This window comes from Gymnodraco acuticeps, unplaced genomic scaffold (assembly GCF_902827175.1).
Source record: "Gymnodraco acuticeps unplaced genomic scaffold, fGymAcu1.1, whole genome shotgun sequence".
Classification (NCBI taxonomy): domain Eukaryota; kingdom Metazoa; phylum Chordata; class Actinopteri; order Perciformes; family Bathydraconidae; genus Gymnodraco; species Gymnodraco acuticeps.
The window spans coordinates 1005038-1027415 of record NW_022991375.1 but is presented as its reverse complement, the minus strand read 5'-3'; the positions used below and the strand labels follow the sequence as shown (position 1 = coordinate 1027415).

Here is a 22378-nt window from a genome sequence, read left to right as displayed (position 1 = left end):
CTTATATATGAGGAATATATGGATTTCAATCATTTTCAATTTGATGTAAATTGTGTGGATATGTATTACCTATACATATAGGTCAGATACATATAGCATATGTGTTTTACACCATACTTGTTTGAAGCATAGTGCCATATTAACTTTTACAATGAATGTAAAGTTTGCCAATTAGAACCACAAATAAACATTTGAGTCTTTGGTTAAACACTACACAGAAAAATGAAATTATGTAGTCACCAAAAAAAGCGCATGCAAGAGTATAGTGATTTCAAAATAAATGTATTTGATAGAGACCAACAATCATTGGAAATACCAAAATAAATGTAATTTTCACATTTTCATTAACTGTAGACCATCTATAGCAGGTTATTTACTTTACATTTGTCTTAAAGTTGATGATTAAATTCATATATATAGACATTTTTATTGATTGGGATAAACCCCTTAATCATCAGCTTTTGATAAAAGCTGATGATAAAAGAGTCTAATCAGGACCTTTTAGCTTGCCAATGAATAGGCACTAGCAGTCTTCCAGACAATGTGTGGATGTGATGCAGAGGAGCTACTGAACTCGCAGTGACCAGGGTCACTTAGGAGTGGCAGCATCACAGTCCCAGAATAACACTTGATACTAAATTCTTGGCTCTATATTCATCATGGCAAATAGCTGTTGGTTTACCATTTTTCCAAACATTCATTTGCAGTCATGTGCTAACAATAAATCCCAATAGCACACATTTCACATTTGTTTCAGAGAGTTGTACAGTGTGTACAGCATACAACACTCCTCTCTCCCTAGAAACCCAACAATTAACGGTGAAAAATGGAAGAAAACTCCGGGATCTGCAACGGAGGATGGATCCCTCCCCAGAACGGACAGGTGTCAAGTGTCTTGTGTAAAGATTCTGAAAAAGGTAATGAAATTACAACATAGAGTGCCCAAATGACCAAATTGATAATGTGAATGACAAAAAATGTCTAACTTGATCGCTGTTTTTAAATTAATATTGCAGGTTTATGAAACATATCAGTGCTTTACTGCAGCTTGCAACTGAATAAAAAAAATACCATTTGCAAAGTTACCCAGAGATCAAAATGGCACATGGGTGCTGGAGTTGGTATCACTGCACTTGTAGGCTATGTGTGTGTTTGTGCGTGCATCACCCGTTGACAACAACATCTATCACATCCATAAAGTTTAAGGATTAATGTTTCCCTGTAATGGCTTGGTTGTGAGGAGGAAACTGTTATGTGTGTGTGAGTCGCAGAGAGAGGAGAATGTCCTTAAATCACTGGGGCTGGCTAACCAGGGCCGGCTGGCCTGTGTTGGACCTGTTAATCAAGCGTTAAAATGGCCTGTCATAAACCACTGGCCAGTGATTTCAGCAAACAACCTTAAGACCTAGGAACATTTTTCTGACTGTCCTCTATCCATCCAACCATTTTAAAACCCAGGCATACAAAAACATAAAATAAATTCCCATTCACAGCCTTTACAAACACATGCGCTCACACAAACAACATGACCTCACCTGGTGTCCACACATGTACAGTATACAGATGTTCTCTCTTACACACAAACACGTGAAGACACACACGCAACATAAACACACTCATTACACGCACATGGTGTATCAGAGTAGTGACAGTGACGCAGTTCCCAACACTATTGCGTAAATGAGAAGTGGTAGCATGTGTTGTGAAATGCAAGATAGAAAGGGAGAGACTTGAAGCGAGTTTGTGGTGCATGACATCACTTGAACTGTGTGTAGCGCACAATGTAACAGCTTGGGATGGATTTCAAATTGGCATGGATTGCATTATCAGCTCTTTTTTCGCTGAAGACAAACAGTCCAACCAGTGGATCTGCATGTTAGGAGAGAGATGTGTGTATATTTAAATATAACCATTTGTTACAGAATCAAATTGACTGTAACTTGGATTCTGTTTAAAATATATGTTTCCAAATAATTTGCTAAATCGCACATTACCCACTATCTGCTGTGATAACAAATAGTCATAAACCATCATGGATCAAATCAAAACAGTTTGGCAGCGGAGCTAGATGTGAGATGTTACGCTACAGTGAGGATAATGTTACGTGGGAATGTAGGTCAGTAAGTTTGTTTGACCTTTGACCTTAAACCCCATATTTTTTACAGACAGGGTGACATCAGCCTGCTCTAGAAAGCTCCCAGTCTGGCTGTTAAAAGCCATGCTGAGGTGAAAGTGCCAGATACTAATGGCTGGTGTAGCCTCTGAGTTATGGAAGTAGTTGTAATCTCAGTGGCTTTGTCTGCTCCAGGGCACCAGCCAGAGACTTCCTGTCTGCCGTCATACACTTTTTAGTGTTAGTGTGCACTCTTCACGGGCAAGCGCGCCGTAAAACATCCCATATCTTCACTGAAAACAAAGCTCAGTGATTCACATCCACATGGGGGAAGAGCCCAAAACAGAGTGACATCATCACAACTTCCTGTTTCTTCTTGTTTCCCTGGCAACCAGAATTTGCATACTCTATGCGATTGGTGGATGATGAGTCAGTGGGGCTTGGTCCCGTTTTGAACTTCAATCACAACAAAACCATATCCCTCTGTTCAGCTGCAGGCCGGAAAGCCTGACCAAACATGGCAGAGATATTACTGCATGGCTTAGCTCAGCAGAGATGTGAATGACCAAAGTCCCCTCCTCTTATTTTGTACAATGGCCAATGGGATTGAATGTAATCATATAAAGGATATTGATCAAATACCATATCAGTGAGCATTTATTTATTTCAGTTAAAATCAGGATCAAAACACTTTATTTAGGCCAATTTGACAGTTGCTTTATTAAAAAATAATTAAATTAGTTGTATAAACATAGGGAAGTTAAAAAAATGCACATTCTACTACAATAAACAACGAGAATAATTATGTATATTACAATATGTACAGTAGTGCAAAAATATTAATATCGATATAAATTCTGAAAACAAGAAAAGTGCTGGAATTAAATGTGTTACTTAACTGAAAATCATTTATCAAAAAGATACATAAGGCGGAATGATTATCCCTCTCTTTCTCATATATCTATAACATGATAAACAATACGATTTTAGTACAAATCATAATGAATAACAACTTATTTAATTGGGAATCTCTCCATGGAAAAATATGTTTATAGTAATAATAATAACAATAATAATGATAATATGAATTTGTTTAAATGAGGATTATTATTATCCCTGTTATAATTATTATTATTAGGGCCAATTATTATACTAGCGTTGGACAAAAGTTTGTTAGCCTGATATCAATGGCTATTACAAACTCATTACCTCATCATATTCTCAGTTTCGTTTTTTGGGATCAATTCGGTAAGAAGCCCTATTATATTTGACCTAAACTCAAGCCTGCTTTTGTTTCATAATAATCCTTTTAATTTAAGTTAAAAATAAGTAATAACTATCAGAAAAGATGGAAAAGCATTGAGGGTACTCATTTTCCGCATATAAACTAGATGCAGACACTCGGACCTCCCGTTTCAGACACACACAGAAAGAGGGGAGGGAGGGGAAAAAAACAACAGTGTCTCATCCGCCCACCCGGTCTGTCCCGTGTCCCGTCACGTTGCGGTCGGTGTGTCTAGTTGTGTGTCTGTCCAGGTCCGCACCATGCCGCTGTCCCGTCCCGTCCCCCTACCGCCGGTGTCCTAAACCCCGCCCACCTTCAGCCCCTCTCTCCGTACGGGACCGCAATGATTTAGAACTTCAGGAATCCCACGTGACGTCACCGGGTGATGTAATGCTTCTGTAAATAGATCGTATTGTAATCTCGCTCCAGTCCAACGTGGTTCCTCTCTGGAGCGCCGCTCGTCCCTCTCCACTTGTAGGTAAGCCTGAGCAACTTTCATTCACAAAACTTTTAAACTCAAGTGACGCGGATACACTGTGCTGAGTTTATATTCTGAAGTGTATTTCGTCCTTATTTATTTTTGACGCTATGGAAAGTTAAGATTTTTTTTGGCTTGGCTGTCCCGGTGAAGTCTCATCATCAGACGGACGAGGTTGAGCGCGAGTGTCTATTTGGGGGGGTGTGACAGCACTCTCCATACAGCTGTGCCGGGTTGTTTTTTAGGTGAACAGGTTGCTATACGGAGCGTTAGGAAAGGAAACACACCAGCATGTTCTTGGGACACATACGGGCACTAACCGTCCGGCTGCAGGACGAGTTTCTGGTCGGAACCGCTGCTTAAAACCTACATTTCGGAAGAAAAACGTATTCGATATTATGTTGTTGACATCCAAACATGGCAACTTTGAGAAGTAAGTAAGTTGCTTCTTTTGTTTTAGCTGGACATATTGTACAGGATTCTCAAGCAGGTGTTTCTTTAAAGTTGTATTATGTCATTTATCATGAGTGAAAATAGAGGACAGAAAAAAGTCTTATATATAATTATCCGTCTTGAATTGACAACGTGTTGTCTGGTCCGTTGTTGGGTTTATGTATTAAGGATGACGTCATTCCGCATTGATGTAATCGTCCTGACAGAAGGTTTTGCTGAAAATGTGCTGAGTCTGCTCATCTTGTTCAAGTGCTGCTTAAAGTATAGAAAGAGAGCTAGAAAACAGTGGATGATATTTATGATTAACATTAACTACGCTTTCTATTTATTTATGCCTTAATATATCACATTATGTAGCATTGCACCAAGAAAGACTATAACCATGTGCAGTAAAAGGATGTAACCATTTGACTGTTTCCACTGATTTTCTACTTTATTTATTTATCTATCTCTCTTTGTATCTGTAATTGTGTTGTTGTGGACAATTGCTTCATCATTCCATGTTGCAATACATACATACATACACACACACACACACACACACACACACACACACACACACACACACACACACACACACACACACACACACACACACACACCACACACACACCTATGAAGTCACCTCTACTTGCAGGGGTTGGAAAATGGGGGCTGAGGCAGGTTTAAACCTGTCAGGAGTAGGCCGACAGTGCATCCCTCCCCCTGCCGCCTCCCACCGTCATTCCTTCTCTCTTCCATTCATTGTGATTTCCTCCCTCTCTTTCCCTCTCTCTCCCTCTCTCACTGCCACTTGCCCTTCCCATTCCTCTCACCATCACCCTAATGTCCCTCTCCAACTCCCACCCCACACACTTTCCATTTCTTATGGAAGAGTGTACTTTTGTTGCCCTCTCTTTCTCTCTCCTCACTCTTCTCTTCAGCTCTCACTTTCCCATGACACTTTGCTGTCTTCTCAGCACTTAATGCTCACACAAATGCGAAGTTTGCTTCAGGGAAAAGTGTGTAAGTGTAAAAAGTGCCCCTCGCTTTTTTTCTTGTTGTCATCCCTGCCATCTGTACCTTTACCGTTTCCTTTCTTCCTCCTCCCTTGAGTTATCAGTAAACACTTACTATGGTAGGAGGATGAAAAGTCAAGCGAGGGTCACCCTGCTGACCTCTACAAGTGTGTGAATCTCATTTGGTGACACACAGCTTCGAGGTATGCCTGAGGCCGTTGAGTTGAAGGCTCCTTCCTTTGCTCTCAGTGGAAAGTTAGGGGTCAGCAGCAGCACTTCAAATAGTTATAATTACCCCCAACAAGGCTTAATATCTCCATTCAAGAACTGAGTGTGTTGATCCGAGAGTTAGCGCTACATGCGGGTTCATCTCTATTCTGTCTGTTGTTATTTGTCTGTCTGTTGTTGTTTTGAAGGCATTGTATCCCCCGATGAAAGCTTTATCGCACTACATTTACACAAAAGTAAATGACGTAAAGCTTTAATTCCCTTTGGTTGCCTTCATGTTATTAGTTATATGTAATGAATACAGTATTTATTAAAGCACTTCCTCATGAAAAATGACTATGTAGCAACGCTGCTGCTCTCCCACTGGCACCAAAGAGATCATTTTCCTACAGATAATGTTGTCTCTGGGTGAAACATTTATCATCTGTGGCATCTACCTCATTGCACACCGCCTCAACAATAAAGACGTGATAATAGCAGGATTAATGTATCGTATACGAGCTCACTGTGTGATTTATCTAAGGACACTTTCTCTGAGTAATTAAAGAAGAGCTACAAGCGTCCTGCCGAATTAAATCATCACACAATGAACCGTGCCATCCGTAGTATGCTTCACACAGTAATGATGAATTATTTTGTGCTTGCTTCTTGTGTTTTGCAGGCTGGTGTATGACATGAATGACAAACAGGACAGGCCTTATATGTGCGGCGCACCTGGCTGCTCTCAGGTCAGTTTGATGTGTGGTACACCTGCGTATGAGCTGTAATAAAAATATATTTGCATCTATTGAAGATTAAATAATGTTGTGAAGTCATGGTTATCAATTGTGGACACTGGCAGGCGGATTAATGGGATTTAAATTGTAAAAATAAACAAATATCATAAAATATAAGGTAGCATACTCAGTTCTGTGCCAAAGAGCCATACAAAAAATACAATAAGAGTTAAATGTATAACACAAACATTGTACATATAATCAACTACGTTCAGAGACTGATTAGTCAGCTATAAGAGACGTCAGCTGATTTGATTGAACATCTCATCCCATGTGTCGTGTCATGCAGCTACATGCATCTCTTCATATCTTTCTCACTCTGTCGGTGTGATGCAGCGCTTCCAGTTAGAAGAGCATCTGACCATCCACGGACGTAAGCATGAGATGTCCCTCAAGTTCTCCTCCATCAAGGCGGATTTGCCCTTTACAGGTGAGAGAGCACAAGAGGGGGAAAAAAACATTTAGCCAAGAGCTAATAGTTGAGTTTGTGTATCCCCATAAATACTGGTCTTGTATGTTCACTTCTTAGACGTGCTATATACAGTTGCAAGAAAAAAAGTGTGAACCCTTTGGAATTACCTGGATTTCTGCATAAGTTGGTCATAAAATGTGTTCTGATCTTCATCTAAGTCACAACAATAGACAAACACAGTCTGCTTAAACTAATACCACACAAGCAATTATATGTTTTGATTGAACACACCATGTAAACATTCACAGTGCAGGGTGGAAAAAGCATGTGAACCCCTAGGCTAAAGACTTCTCCAAGAGCTAATTGGAGTCAGGAGTCAGCCAACCTGGAGTCCAATCAATGAGACGAGATTGGAGGTGTTGGTTAAAGCTGCCCTGCCCTATAAAAAATACACACCAGTTTTGAATTTGCTATTCTTAAGAAGCATTGCCAGATGTGAACCATGCCTCGTACAAAAGAGCTCTCAGAAGACCTACGATTAAGAATTGTTGACTTGCATAAAGCTGGAAAGGGTTACAAAAGTATCTCTAAAAGCCTTGATGTTCATCAGTCCACGCCGGTAAGAAAAATTGTCTATAAATGGAGAAAGTTCAGCACTGTTGCTACTCTCCCTAGGAGTGGCCGTCCTGTAAAGATGACTGCAAGAGCACAGCGCAGAATGCTCAATGAGGTGAAGAAGAATCCTAGAGTGTCAGCTAGAGACTTAAAGAAATCTCTGGCACATGCTAACATCTCTGTTGACGAATCTACGATACGTAAAACACTGAACAAGAATGGAGTTCATGGGAGGACACCACGGAGTTAGCCACTGCTGTCCAGAAGAAACATTGCTGCACGTTTGAAGTTTGCAAAAGAGCACCTGGATGTTCCACAGCACTACTGGCTAAATATTCTGTGGACAGATGAAACCAAAGTTGAGTTGTTTGGAAGGAACACACAACGCTATGTGTGGAGAATCCAAAGGGTTCACATACTTGTTCTTGCAACTGTATCACTCTGTTGTCTGCATGTGTGTGTGGTGAACTCTTTTCAGGATCAGTTCTTGACGAAAAAAATGATGACACAACGTTATACAATATGAAATCAGATAAGCTCGATACAGGCTTCCTTTCCTCAGATAGGCTGTGCTGTGAAACGGAGCTGCTCATGTTGCAACATGTACAGTATACTCCATCAGATTTGACAGAAAGCAGTGATAACGCTTTCAGTGAAGACCAACTTTCATAAACCTCCTAAGATATTTTTAGTCCTTGTTTGTTTATATTGCAAAGTGAGAGGTGCAGGGTTACAGGTACAGGAGAGGAACTTGTGGGAGAATTGATGCAACTAAATGCTTTGGATGCCTCAGTTTGTTACTGTGTGTGCCAGGGTTTCACAATAACACTATGTTAGTTTCTGATTTATTGAAAACATTTTTACCAACATCAGATGGACAGTTTTATCAGTGCAAAAGTGGCTTTTTGACTGTAAATATACCACTGTTTTTTAATTATTGTTTTGATTGATTGCATAATTGTTTTGTCCATCTTAAAATCTCTCAGAAATATTACAAGTTGACATATTTAAATTACTTTATTTATGCACAACCAACAGTCCAAAAAAACTAAAAGCATTTATTTTAAGCAGAAGCAGATGTAATGCATTTATGTTTGAAAAATGCCTCGACCACAGTAATTGTGTGTGTGATTTCCTTTTCCTTTTCTTTTTTGACTTGATTTTCCCACAAGTGGATCAAAAAAGGGTCAGCATAACTCTTTTTGAAGAGCTGCTAACCCTGAAGAGAAACTATTCATATGTAATTAATTATCATGGGATTATGCAGGGGTGTGGTGTCCCATGATAGTGTTGATGCTATTTAAGATACTTTTTGTGATTGCAAAAATAGACAAGGGGAAAAAAAGCGCTTTAACATACGTGCAACAGAAAATTATCATTCTCTCTGCGTCCTGCAGCCTGTCACGCCTCCTGCAGGAAATCTCATGTCAAAACAAAGAGCGCAGCTGACCTTTGACCCCTTTGACCCCTGTGATGTTATCACTGAGAGAGACAGAGCAACGCTCAGAGGAGACTTGTTTCTCCTCTTTGCATAACAGATCGGACAACAGTCGATTTACAAATCAAACAGCTATAACAGGAAATACTTTTATGTTGTAGCAATTCATACATTTTTATTCTTTTGTTTGTATTTCCCGCTTCTAGACCAGACCCCGACGCCAACCCGGTTTTTGCAGAACTGTGAAGAAGTTGGTCTTTTCAAGGAGATAGAGGAAGAGTTTCTTCAAGCACAAGAAGAAGAAAAGAGCAAACAGGTAAAACATTTGTGACTAAACCTCATCCTAACTTGAGTCTTAACAGCAAGAATCAAGAAACAATGTTGACTTGTGCCGTGCTGTTGATAGGTGTTTGCTTGTGAGCTCTGTCAGATAAGCGTTTTGACTGACACCCGAGTGTGAGGGAGATAAAACCAGTCAGACTCAATTAGACGATTGCAGATATCTGACCGGCATTGAGGAAAGACACACCGGGCGATCACATTCCCCCCTGTAAATTAAACAGCTACACATCAAACACAAAAGACACACACACCTAAACAAATGTATGCACTTACACGTAAAAAATAACCACACAAACACTGACTGAAAGTAGACACCGCAAGTTTAAAATGGTCCCAGCTAATTGTCGCTCACACTTCTCCCCACAGACGCTTCCTCATAATGGGCCTTCCTGTATGAACCAGCAGCTAAAATCCCAGCTTCAGCACCAGCACCCCCAGCCACCGCTGCACCACCCCCAGACCCACCCCCTGCAGCACCCGCAGTCCCACAGCCCCATGATGGGCCCCAGCTGCAGTCTGAACGCCCAGCAGGCCCTGTCGTCCCCGCAGTCCGGATCCGTCATCACCCAGGCTCCTTCAGCCCTCACACACTCAGGGTGAGTACGGCAGCACACACACCTTAAAAGGAGAGTTTAAAGCTGGTGTGAAGAAGGGACTTATCCATAGTCAGTGTGTGAGCTGCAGTAAAGGATGGTCAGCATGCTGCCACTTTGGAGAAATATGTACAGGCACAGAAGATAAATAATATACAGCGGTGGAAGGGGGCAGCAGCAACACATATTTTCATCACCCTAAAAGAAAGGACCACACAAAAAAATAAAGATCACTTTAAGTGTGAGCTATATAAAGAACATTTCACGCTTTACCTTGCTATCGGACAGAACTTTCCGCCAGGGAACTGAAGCCGTTTTTTTGTTTGTGTGAATTTGTTGAATCCAAACTAACCTTTAAAAACACTTTAGTCACCAAAAAGCATATATACTGACCATTCAAGGCAGCGGTAGACAATAACTCTTCTAGGCGGTAAACTGACTTTGTCAATGGAGCTTGGTGGCTTTGAAGAAAGCGCAGGTAACAGCTGCAGATCCCAATGGAAAGGGCTGTGTAGGGGCAGGGTAACTTGGTAAAATACTCAAAATATAGCGTACATTTTAAATGATAATGCATTTTTTTGAAATGGCTAAAATACATTTTGCCTACAAATGTTGTCCACAGCAGAACTTGGCTCTGCTTCCGTGCTATTTCTATTCCTGGGGATTTACTGACCACCTTGACATATTGATAATTCCCTCATAAAACCCTGCTTTAAAAAACCCAAACTATCCCTTGAAGGCATCTATTTTCAGCAGCAGAACGTATTGCCTTCATCACATATAGACACACACACATATTTCCTTTTTAATGTTGCCTTTTCTCACTCTGTCACTCCTGTTTTGGACGTATTATAAATCATTCTGCCTGGGCATTTCCCCCTGCATAATTTATCACTGCACTAATGAACTGAGAGAAAGGAGAGAGAAAAATAATACAAACATCAATTTACTGCAAGAACAAAGTCATAGCATTAGAGATTGATAACTGCTGCACACACCCACTCAGACCCACTACCACTGCCACCCAAATACTGCCTGTGTTGTGTCTGTGAGGCTCAGAGCCTGTGCAGCCTCCTCGGCTCCGCGGTTATCACCCGTCCTTCAGACAGATTAGAGTAAGAGTTCCTGTCTTTCATCTGAGCGGCTCCCAGCAGCTGCTTTCCCTCCGCCTGACATTTCAACATTGGATTTGGATTTATGTCATCTGAATATCTCGTTACATTTACCGTGGGTTGAATTAACAATGTTATACCCATTTTTCTTGGAGCATGCTGTTTGATGTGAAAAATAGTATTGTTGTATTTCAAGCATGTCAAATATAATAAATTATTAACTGATTAAAATACCCAAGACTTTAGCCGATTAAAAAGTAACATTGTAAGCGGCTCTTTAGCTGTAAAAAATACATTCCAGTTTACCTCTAATGTGGACATTTTGTAACTGGTAAATATCTAATATTGCATCTGTCAATAGATTATGACCAATCTTTATATTTATAAGTATTTATAAAATATGTTAGTTGAAATTATTTAAAAAAGAATCAAACAAAAATAGTCTCTAACATGTTCTGTTTCTCCATGCTATAATTAAACTTGAAACTTTATTTATTGCTTTTGCTTGTAACGCCTTGTAATCTTCCTACTGCCATTTCATATTTACTGCCAGCTTCTTTCACAAATTGTAATTTAACTGCTACTTCAGTGATTTAATTTGTCTTTTCTTTCACTTTTCCATAAAATATAGTTCTTAATTGGTTTGTCTACTAGCCATAATGTCACCTAATAAATCAGAAGAGGCAGTTTTATAATAACATTATACCCTGGGAACATTATGAATACATTGTCAGTGCCTTAAAGGGGAACACTTGCAAATCTAATAATTACAAAAAAATATTTCCCATGGCCTAGGAACGTTTATTCAACATTTGTAAACATGAGCAACTCTCCCTTAAAGCCAGAAACTAGAGAATAAAGTGTCAAACTTGTGATGTGATCAAGTATATACTGTAGATCTGCTATATAGACAATGACTGGAAGACCGATTTTGTGTACCAACAGAATGTTTTTGATCTTTCTCTTACCCACATTAGCATCATTATTTGTAATGTTCCCATTTCCTAAACCAAAAAGAAAATGCCCTGACACACTAAGAGCATGCCCCTTGGTGATGTCAGTGTTACCTCAAACATCTTTCCAAACACTTTGTCAATGAAGCAGTGTCAGACCTGATACCTGATGACATCATACACTTGAGTGTTTGGGTTTGAGTCATTTTACAGCCTACTCTTATCCCGACACCCTGTCTTACAAAAAGAAAAGCTCTCTCATTTTGCTTGCAACATATAGTAGATAAACAAAGCCTCTTTCCCACATTAGATGAACCAAAGGGCCAAAATGACATTATAAAGTCCAAACATCTGTCCCGGGGCAGACAGGACAGGACTGTGGGCAGTGACTGAGGCTTGATAATGGCACATCAAATCAGTGCCAGCTGAATCCAGACAGCATCTTAGTCAGTGAAACCAGCTAAGTGTTGCTAAACGAACCACGGATCGTGTGTCTGACTGTTTCCCCTCGTGTTTACGACCAGTTTCCATAGCGACCTGGTTTCTTAATGTGTCTGGCTGTTGTCCCGGTAGAACTGTTGTGGTTACGTGAGGAAATGCTGTTTTGGTTTGTCTGTACTTTGTTGTATGTTAAACGGGCCGCATACCCCAGATTCAGTGGTGACATCATTGCGGATGACATCACCGCGGCCACGGCTGCCCACGCTCTCTTATTGGCTGAGAGCCAGAGCGGTTAGCTCAGCACATGGCACCCCGGGTCTCTGCACCCCCCGCTGAGATCCCTGAGCTCCTCTCCTCACGCTCAAGCTGTCACTTTTTTCCATATCTCTGTTTTCGTTCACTTGTTTCGCCTCATTACAGTTTAGTTTCTTAACCTCAAACCTCTGTTTACGCCTTCCAGCCCACAAACAATAACAGTTAGATTGTTGTTTGTTTTTTGAGGGAATGCTTTTGTCCAGATTTTAAGTGTTTCCTCACCCAGATCATAAAACAACTCATCTTCTCACTTGCTTTTAGTGGTTTGTCGATAGTTTATGTTTTATTTGCCCCACATTTCCACCTCTTAGATTTCTTACCCTGCTAGTGTTGCCAGGTTGGACTGGCTCGAGGTAATCCAATAAGATCCTAAAACCCACCTTCTCCCCTTTTCTCTCATAACACTCACATGCACGCAACCTGAGATCCTCCCTGCTAAACTCTGAGGCAGGAAAATAATTCAAGAAGTTGAGTCATGCAAAATACGGTCACCCTTTTTTTAACTATAAAATGTAAAATAAATCAGTATTCGCAGAGGAATCGATGAAAAATTATTCAAATTTAATTAGAGCCAGATTGGTCCACATTTGGCTAAACTGCCTCCACCTCAGAACAGTGGAGGTAAATATAATAAAATGGTTGTGCGAACAGCATTGAACATTTGTTTTTAAAATGATGGAAATAGAAACAACTCTTTCCAGAAACAGATGTCTCTGTTATTCTGGATAATCCACAGAACAAAAGTGTTTGATTCGGATTATTTCTTTCTAATGAACAGTAAAGTCTGTGGATTATCCAGAGTAATTGGGAAATTGTTTCTGAAAAGACAGTGGAAATCTCTAACTGTTTAAATGTATTTAGCACCTCAAACACAATTCCAATTGGCTTCAAAGCGTTGGGATGGAGGCAGAAAACTCTGAGATGGATATTTAAAAAAAGGGACACAATCTGTTTCTCTTGAGGTAAATAAGTAAATGTGTTGCCAATGCCAATTGTTGGTAAAACAAATCAAATAGGATTTAACCTAATCCATCTTCTATCATCACTGTGATTAATGTCATTCATTATTTCACCCCTAGTTTACTTTTTGTTGACCATGTCCATTTATCTCTGCCATTTAAGCCATACATGTTTAAACCTGCACCCCTCTCTGAACTGGATAAGTGAAACTTTAGCCGTGGATGTCTCTGACTCGTCCCTCCCTCTCTCTCCCTCTGCGGCTGACCACAGGCCGGTTCCCGGGTCGCTGTCCTCCCTCCTCCACATGCGAAACAGACACAGACAACCGCTGCCAGCCTCGTTACCTGGCACGCTGCCAGACCCCGCCATGCAAGGGGCAGCTGCTCAGCACATGCCTGTAAGTTCCAGAGACTCACACACATACATTTGCATCCAGACATGCATGATTTATGGATGCAAGTATAGTGGCCAAAGTGGTCAAGATCCTCGAGTTGGAAATATTCATGGCTGACAGAAAAAATCACTTCACTCTTGTGTATGAATTAATGAAAAGTGTCAAACTCCAAATGGATGTGACCTTGTGAGGAAGTCTTTATGCTGGAGGTTATGTATGCGCTATAGCTTTTCCTTGTAACGCTTGAAAGGTTATTTTTGTGTCAATTCCTTTCCTTCTTCAGATGGAGAAGCAAATGTCGTGTGTAATGGGTTTACCCGGTCCTGGACACAACCACGCCTGTTCCTCGCCTCAGGTACTGAGCACACATTTTCTTATTGTTTCTCACTGATTATTCGTTTCCTTTTCCTGTATGAGCACAACATACATATATACAATTGCTGACAACAGTTAGTACAGCTGGACCACTCGTGGCTTCTTGAAAACCTATACCAAGGCCATTGTTTTTGGAATAGAGCTGATAGTCATTTCTTAACCATTCTTATACTTGCACAGTGAGAATAAAGCTACAACCAGGAGCTGGTTACCTCATATTAGCACAAAGGCTGTAAAACAGGGGAGAACATATAGCCTGAATCTATCCAGAAGTGACTAAATCAGCCTTTCCCAGCACCCCTAAAGCTCACCTATTTAAATGTTATATTTCATCTTATTTAATCTGTACTAAAACTAACATGTTAAAGTGTCAATTTGCCGTAGTAGTCCCTGTAGGCGAATGCGAGAAAAATAAATGAATGGCGAAAAAAAAGAATGGAAATTGGGTGTTTGACTGAACATTCAGATTCAACAATAATTTGGAGCGATTCTGTAACAGACTTCAGAAAGATAAAGAAAATACATTTCTGCAATTTTACTCACAGCAGCCATGTTGCAGGATGTCGTTTTGTCCTTTTTGCCGCTCAACTAAGGGAGCGTTCCAAAAGGGGAAAGTGGCTGGTCTATGTGTCACGGTTTATCTTTCTATGTGCCTTTTATATTTAGTGCTATCAATCTTCTTATGTAATTCTCCAACTGAAATTAAATAACTATATTACTCAAACTGCTGTCCCATTCCTCTGAAATTGAAGCCACAAAACACACATTCTGCCTTTGGCTTATTATTCTCTAATCAGGACAGGCGGGAAACCGAGTGTAATTCTACACTTTAACCAGCACGCACGCACGCTCCACGCACGCACACACACACACACACACACACACACATACACACACAGGTCCCGCACCACAGGAAGTCCTAATCTACATGCTCTCCCTGGCTTTTCTTGGTTGTTTTATTTTCCTTGTGTCAACTTGCTCTCAATCTCTACCCTGGTAAATTTTACATATCCTCTTTCTAGGTGCATGTAGTATAAATTGTTAAATATGTGTGCTATCAAAAGCAACTTCAAAGGGAAAACTGTGAAAACACCCTGCGTCCACCCAAACACACACACACACACAGACACACACACACACACACACACACACACACACACACACACACACGGGTTATGACTTCATGTGCAGAGCTTGTATATAGAGTGGCAAATGAAAAGTGGTCTCAGGTTTTGGAGCTGCTCAGGTCGCAGGTTCAAATCTAAACCTTACTTCTTTGAATACAACCCCCTTTTCTCCAGACAAATTTAAATTGTATTCTATTGTAATTTAGTCTCGTCTGGTGTTGTGTTTTACAATTCCGAGGTATTAAACATGACCCTGCTTCTGTAAAACCACAAAAAGGGTTATTAACATGCCTCTGTTGTACAGTAACTCCACTCTCAGCTGAAGAGGAAAAGTAAACGTCCAACAAGTGGATCAGTGTTTCATGTACAGTTCTGTCTTCATTCACTGATCCCTCCAGACAGAAATATCAACGTGGGTGTGTCATCCAGGCCAAGGAGACCCATGATGTAATCACAGGCCCCAGTGTCAGGCTGTTTCTATGTAGTAAACAGAGCTGAGATACTCACGTCCCGTGTGTGTGTGTGTGTGTGTGTGTGTGTGTGTGTGTGTGTGGTGTGTGTGTGTGTGTGTGTGTGTTGTGTGTGTGTTGTGTGTGTGTGTGTGTGTGTGTGTGTGTGTGTGTGTGTGTGTGTGTGTGTGTGTGTGTGTGTGTGTGTGTGTGTGTGTGTGTGTGTGTGTGTGTGTGTGTTGTGTGTTGTGTGTGTGTGTGTGTGTGTGTGTGTGTGTGTGTGTGTGTGTGTGTGTGTGTGTGTGTGTGTGTGTGTGTGTGTGTGTGTGTGTGTGTGTGTGTGTGTGTGGCAGGCACTGGGCTGGCTGGCACAGACAGACTCAGTGACCTCATCCTTGGCAACGGCTAAATGTGCTCCCTTTTTTCGCCGTTGAAGGGGGAAAAAAAAATCTGCTTCTTCTCTTAGAGAAATATTGTGTAACAGGGAACAGATAGCAATATTGCCAGAGAGAGAGAGAGAGAGAGAGAGAGAGGGAGGGAGGGAGGGAGGGTGATGTCATGCTCTAAACATGACCTCTCCCTCCTCTGCTGAGGGGAGGAGAAAGGTGAGATGAGGTTTAATTTAGCTCTTACAGTCTGTTTAGTCAGATGATATGCGGGAATGATAAAGTGTGAAGGTACCAAGCTGCAGACTGCAGCATTTATTGGAACACATTATCCCTCTTATCTACAGTTGTTTTCACAGTTGTGGATAATTGGGAGAAAAGCCGATGATGGGCTGAGTGGGAGATAGTAGCTGAGAGCGGTTATCATTTTAATTTTGAGACATTTAGCTACTTAGAGGTAGAATACTGTGGGATACTAAGGCTCGTTTGACCCGAAATGGCCTGAAGTGGCCTGTATGTTTGATAGCTTATCTGCTTTTAGCATACATTGTTTATATCTGGATAAATATATCTGTACATACAGTCTGCGGTTGTTACCAATTTAGTCGGTGTTGGGGGTCAAGCACACCAAGTATAAGAGTTGTGAAACATTTATGTATGACAACAGCTCTTGGTGTTAAGTGTTTAGTGTGTCACATCGTTAGGTTTAATAACCCTGTGGGCAGTAGTGGAAAAAGTACTCATCCTTTACTTAAGTAGAAGTAGTAATACCACAACCTAAACATACTCCATTGCATGTAAAAGTCCTGAGTTCAAAATGCTACTTAATTCGAATTAAAAAGTGGTCATTACGCAGATAGGCTTTCTTGGGTGTTGTATTATTATAGAATATTATTCTGTTTATTTATTATCACTTAAAAATACATATAAGAGTTTACGTACTGTATATTTTGTGGATCCAAGTTCGGATACTCTGTTTACTAGTGGGAAGATTATTATGTTTCATAAACCGTAAACACGTCATGTGTTTTTATGTAAATTGACAGCATTGAGCATTCAACTAAGCCATTTAATAAAGTGGCTTAAACAGAACTCAACCCCAAATCCATCTAGGCCTAAATGGATTTAAGTTGTATTTCATTCATTGACAAAAGACTTTCAGTGATTCAGAAACTATATTTCACTTGCTGTAAAAGTCCTTCCTATGTCCTCTTATAGCAGGTTCACAAGCCTTTGAGACATTTGAGAGTCTGTAACGTCCCTAGAGGCCATGATACAATCAGAAGGAATCTGCTGTTTAAATGAGAAGATGTGAAAATATACAAACTATTATGAGTGTCAATTACTGAGGTTAATCTCTCTTAAGGATATGATATGTACAACTCTTGACTCACAGCACACAGCCTTTTCAATAGCAGAAATGTGATATGTGTGAGGTATGCATTGGTTTGGGTGATTGTTGTGATGTTTGCACATGTGGTCAACATAATTCAAAGCTGACATCATATCTCATACATATACAAATCTTGTTATTTTCAGCTGGTATTTAATGTGTTATGCAACATCAAATGTTTTTTTACAGTGACTCAAGCTGTGGAATGTACTTTAACTCAAGTACTGTACTTAGGTAACATTTTGAATGACCTTTATTTTACCTGAGCATTTTCATTTAATGCTACTGTATGCTATAATTTAAATCTCCTAATAAATATACGTTGACATATTCTTATAGGTTAAGGTATTCAGTAGCAGTTTAAACAAAGTAGTTCAAATGAGCTCTGCCTTAATTCATCAAAAGTCGAATACAGTAATTGAATATATACTGTATTTGATTTTGGAAATGACGCATAACGAGTACTTTTGGGATTTTAAGGATCCAAAAACATTTATGATTTTACATAAATAAGATTTCGAATTCAGTACTTTAACTAAAGTATTTTTAAATGAAGTATTGCTACTTTCACATGTTTAAAATACGAGTACTTATCCACCACTGAGTGTACCACATGAATACTTAAATATATATATTGGTCTTTTTTTGTCTCTTCTCAGAGATCCAAACAGACGCTGGGCCATCATTTCCAGCAGCACCACCCTGCCATGGTGGGCATCAACAACCCTGTGACAGCCATGGATCACATGATGGAGATGATGTCACAGCGTCATCAGGCTCCACCACTACAACACCACCCTCATCCTCCTCATCATCCGCAGCTTCCTGCTCCGCCCATCACTTTCCAACAGCGATGCCACGCTCCGCCTCCGCAGCACATGGGAAGTCCCCACAGCCTCCACCAGCAGGCTCACCAAGCCCCGCCCCCCCACCTGCACCAGGGCTCGCCTCCTGCACCACCCCTGTCTATTCCTTCACAGGTACGATGCTTTATATTTACTGCTTTGCCCAGTGATGATGGTGAAACCTGACTTTATATCATTACCATCAGTATATATACTATGCCGATGAAGGACCTACTGTGTGGAGGTTTGGGAAACATTCAAAAACAATCTCACATCTGTTTTTTTGCTAGAATACAGCTGAACATTTTCAAAATGGGCTGTTTATCATGAACTAACTCTTCATTTAAAAATTCACACTTGAGACGACTTTAAAATTGCATAAGTAATGTACACTATACATATATTATTCTGCTTTCAGTCTGTTTTAAGTTCAAATGTATGATTGAGGAGGATTGTACACTAGTGTCTGTCTATATGATTGTTTTGTTTTGGACTTGTACACATTTCGCCAAATCATGTCCACAAAAACCACATCACATAGACATATCGTTTTTTTGTTTGTTTGTTTTACTTGATTAAAATGTAATGACAATGTTATCAATATTATGAAAAGGGTACGTTTAATAAGGTTAAGCTTCAGATGAAAACTATTGGGGGAGTATTAATTTACTTTGGTTTGAACCGTCATGACCTACTATTGCTATTCAGAATTTGTATTTGTATCCAAGTTGTATAGAACAACCAAAATATGCTAACTAAATACATTTCTGCATTACGGCATGGTAGAGTTACTTTTTAAAGGTTTTTTGTTTTTTTGCAGTTATCACCAGTTGCGCAGCAGATGCATCCATCCCACTCCCAGCATTCAATGCAAGCAGATAGTAGCTGCAGCAGTGGAAGTGGAAGTGGAGGAGGAGGAGGAGGTGGAGGAGGAGTAGGCAGCCACCGCCGCAGGAGGACGGCAGACCAAGACCCCGACCAGCGCAGGCAGAAGTTCCTGGAGCGAAACCGGGCTGCAGCCACCCGCTGCCGACAGAAGAGGAAAGTGTGGGTGTCGTCGCTGGAGAAGAAAGCTGAAGAGCTGACACACACTAACCTGCAGCTACAGGTGGGACAGACTCCTCACACACACACAAGTACACACAAGTTAACACAATCTGCACTTCAGGGATACTAACTGCTTCTCTCTGTGTTTCCAGAACGAGGTGACGTCACTGAGGTCGGAGGTGGGTCAGCTAAAGGAGATTCTGCTCACCCACAAAGACTGTCCTGTCACCGCCCGGCAGAGAGAGTCACAGGGGTATCCCAGTGAGTAAAACAACTGCCCCCCTCCCTAGACATCTCACCAGCTTTTCCAGATGCCTGACACCAATCATCTCCATCCACCACTGAGGGAATAATTCAGAAACTTTGTATGTGCACATAAGCGAATACCCCATGGTGACATTGTGTTTTTATGCAAAGCCCCCCCCCTCAGCAAACAGACAGCGACCTTAAACTGTATTTAGCTGAGTGCAACTAAACAGCACTTAAGAGTAAAAACTCTGCTTTTAACCCCCACAGTCTCCAAATATTGGTACATGCACTTTTATTCCTATGGAGAGCCAATCGCGGGGAAGCACTGCACTCTCTTAACGCTCCATTTAAAAAGGAATGCATTTTTCATTTCCATTTTCATGCTCATTTAATGAACTCATACTTGATGGTATTTGAAATACTCTGGAGTGAAATGCAATATCTTGCCATTTTGCCTTGCATGAAGCTAGCTTGGAACAGCGTGCCCATCTTGCACTCCAGACAGGTTAAAATTAATGTTCGACAATAATTGAACCTGTATGTGACCTAAAAAGGAAAGAAAAAATATACTGCACCTTGTGGCTTAAAAGAAAGCAGCCATTATGTTTTAAAATGTTGAGTTTCAGAGAACAAAGATGGATGCAATATTGGCATGAGTTACTTTCGTATATTTCTATTGTTGTCTTTTTACCTGTATGTACAGTATTCATTTGTTAAAATAAAAGAGATATTTTCCTTTAATCTTAGCTGTCGTGTTTTTTTTTATTAATTTGCATGCATAATGCTTACAAACGGTGCTCACAGAATGGACAGTCCTCACAGGATCGGTGTCTCTGATTGACAGCTGTCTCTGATTCCAGCTGCAGGGGTGAGCCCCGCAGGAAGTCCCATCCCTGCAGGTCCTGGGCCTCATCTGCAGGCCGTCCAACACAACAGCATCTCCACCTCCTCGGCAGCTGAAGGCATGACAGGGCACGACCCTACGCCTGGACTACAAAGATGAGGGGGGGCTGATGAATTACAGCCTGGATTACCTAACACTTAAGTCCGACTCAGCATCATGTATTTGCATTATGGATGAAAATGCTGAATTGGATAGGTGAATGTATACATCCATTTGAACATCGAGGTATTTTTCAATATTATTATCATCTTTTTCTGGTTGGAAAGGAGACCAGAACCACATACTGATACATTTCCATAACAGGTGCAAAAATGACCTTTACTGAGATGGTTACATGGCAACTGGATCCTTTCTGCAAGCCTGCTACGCTCTGACTATGCACACACACACCATCATAAAACATCTGTTGCTCTTATATCTTGCACTAATTTAAAAAACATTAGTTTTATATTTCACACTCTATGCCTTCTAGTTGATGCCTAAGCATCTTCTCAAACCTGTATTTTTCTACAAATAATTCATATTTACACAACAGATATTTAATTTAAGATTTTAAATCAAACCTACGTCTGTGTTGGAAAGCCATTTAAAACGCAGTTGTACAGACTTTCCATTTAGGCACTTTTTTTGTACTTCTCACTAAAACACTAACTTTAATCTGCACCTCATATTTCAATCCCTGTCAGGTAATACAACATCTCTTATTCTGGTAATGCAATATATTTATTTTAGATCTTTTGAAATATTGTTTATCATTTAAAACATGTCAGAATTATTTTTGACTCAGGAAACCTGTGATTTTGAGTAATGATATTATAAATATCTGATTGTTTCTGTATACAGTATGGTCTAGTCTGCCATCTAGTGACTGGTTTTGTTAGTGGTTATTGACCATGATGGCTGGAATGGTCAGCATAGTGGATCATAGGGAGGCATGTGGTGCAGTGGGTAGTGCGTTGGTGTTTGGATCAGGGGGTCACAGGTTCAAACCCCACTGCAGTCAGCATGTCGTTGTGTCCCTGGGCAAGACACTTCACCCCAAATGGCTCCTGTGGGGATTGCCCACAGTATTTGTATAGTATAGCTTTGGATAAAAGCGTCAAACAAGTGACATGTAATAGCCTGTGTTATGTTTAGCCAGTACATAGACATTAGTAATCTGTATTACGCAAAGCAAAGAAAAATCTAACATTGAATTTGCCTGACTGATATTTACTATCAGTAAAGTGTCCCAAACTAAAGGACTTAATTTTGGTACCAGCTGTAGACTCTTGGACTATTTTGTCAAAAGCTTTCCGTTCTGACTTCCTGAGTGTCTCGTGATATTAATACATCTTGTATCCATGCATTTGTGCATATGTGTGCACAAATGTGCATGTGTGCCTGATTTGGACTAAGTGTGGGAGGCACTCCACCCTGTCTACTCGAACAAAGGGACTGACTAACTAATCCCAGACCTCATCTTGACATGCATTCAAAAGCACGGATGCACATGCACTCACACACTCGCTTCTCCAACATGTTATTGCCATTATCTTCCACTCCCTAGCACATGGTGCAGGTCTCCCTCTAAAGCACTTAATATTAGCTGCGTAGTAAAACATCTCATTAATTGCAATTTTAAATAAAATAAATATATTTTGTTAAAAGTAGTATTTACCAGTCAATTAAAACTACAGAAAATATTATCTAGCATG

At 40.4% G+C, this 22378-nt stretch overlaps 1 protein-coding gene across 5 annotated transcripts; it reads left to right on the top strand.

Moving 5' to 3' along the window:
- The first annotated feature begins 680 nt into the window (after positions 1–680).
- Positions 681–22357, top strand: LOC117562866 (cyclic AMP-responsive element-binding protein 5-like). 5 transcript variants are annotated; one of them, XM_034240805.1, is made up of 11 exons: positions 4108–4309; positions 6217–6283; positions 6668–6761; positions 9003–9112; positions 9505–9734; positions 13783–13909; positions 14190–14261; positions 18296–18616; positions 19302–19589; positions 19681–19789; positions 20638–22357. In XM_034240805.1, exons 1-11 carry the CDS (start codon positions 4275–4277, stop codon positions 20778–20780), a joined length of 1596 nt encoding a protein of 531 aa, XP_034096696.1. In that variant the 5' UTR covers positions 4108–4274; the 3' UTR covers positions 20781–22357. The 5 variants fall into 5 exon arrangements, with proteins under 5 accessions (XP_034096692.1, XP_034096691.1, XP_034096693.1 ...); XM_034240801.1 differs by lacking the exons at positions 4108–4309; positions 20638–22357 and adding an exon at positions 681–917 and having other exon boundaries at positions 19681–20518; XM_034240800.1 differs by lacking the exons at positions 4108–4309; positions 20638–22357 and adding an exon at positions 3806–3876 and having other exon boundaries at positions 19681–20518.
- Positions 22358–22378: the final 21 nt, after the last annotated feature.

What these genes read in the sequence shown, in the direction of transcription:
- LOC117562866 (XM_034240805.1), top strand. Translation starts at nt 4,275, where the DNA reads ATGTTGTTGACATCCAAACATGGCAACTTTGAGAA. An exon ending in CCCTGTCTATTCCTTCACAG is followed by an intron (nt 18,617 to 19,301) that starts GTACGATGCTTT and finishes GTTTTTTTGCAG; the next exon opens with TTATCACCAGTTGCGCAGCA. An exon ending in AGAGTCACAGGGGTATCCCA is followed by an intron (nt 19,790 to 20,637) that starts GTGAGTAAAACA and finishes CTCTGATTCCAG; the next exon opens with CTGCAGGGGTGAGCCCCGCA.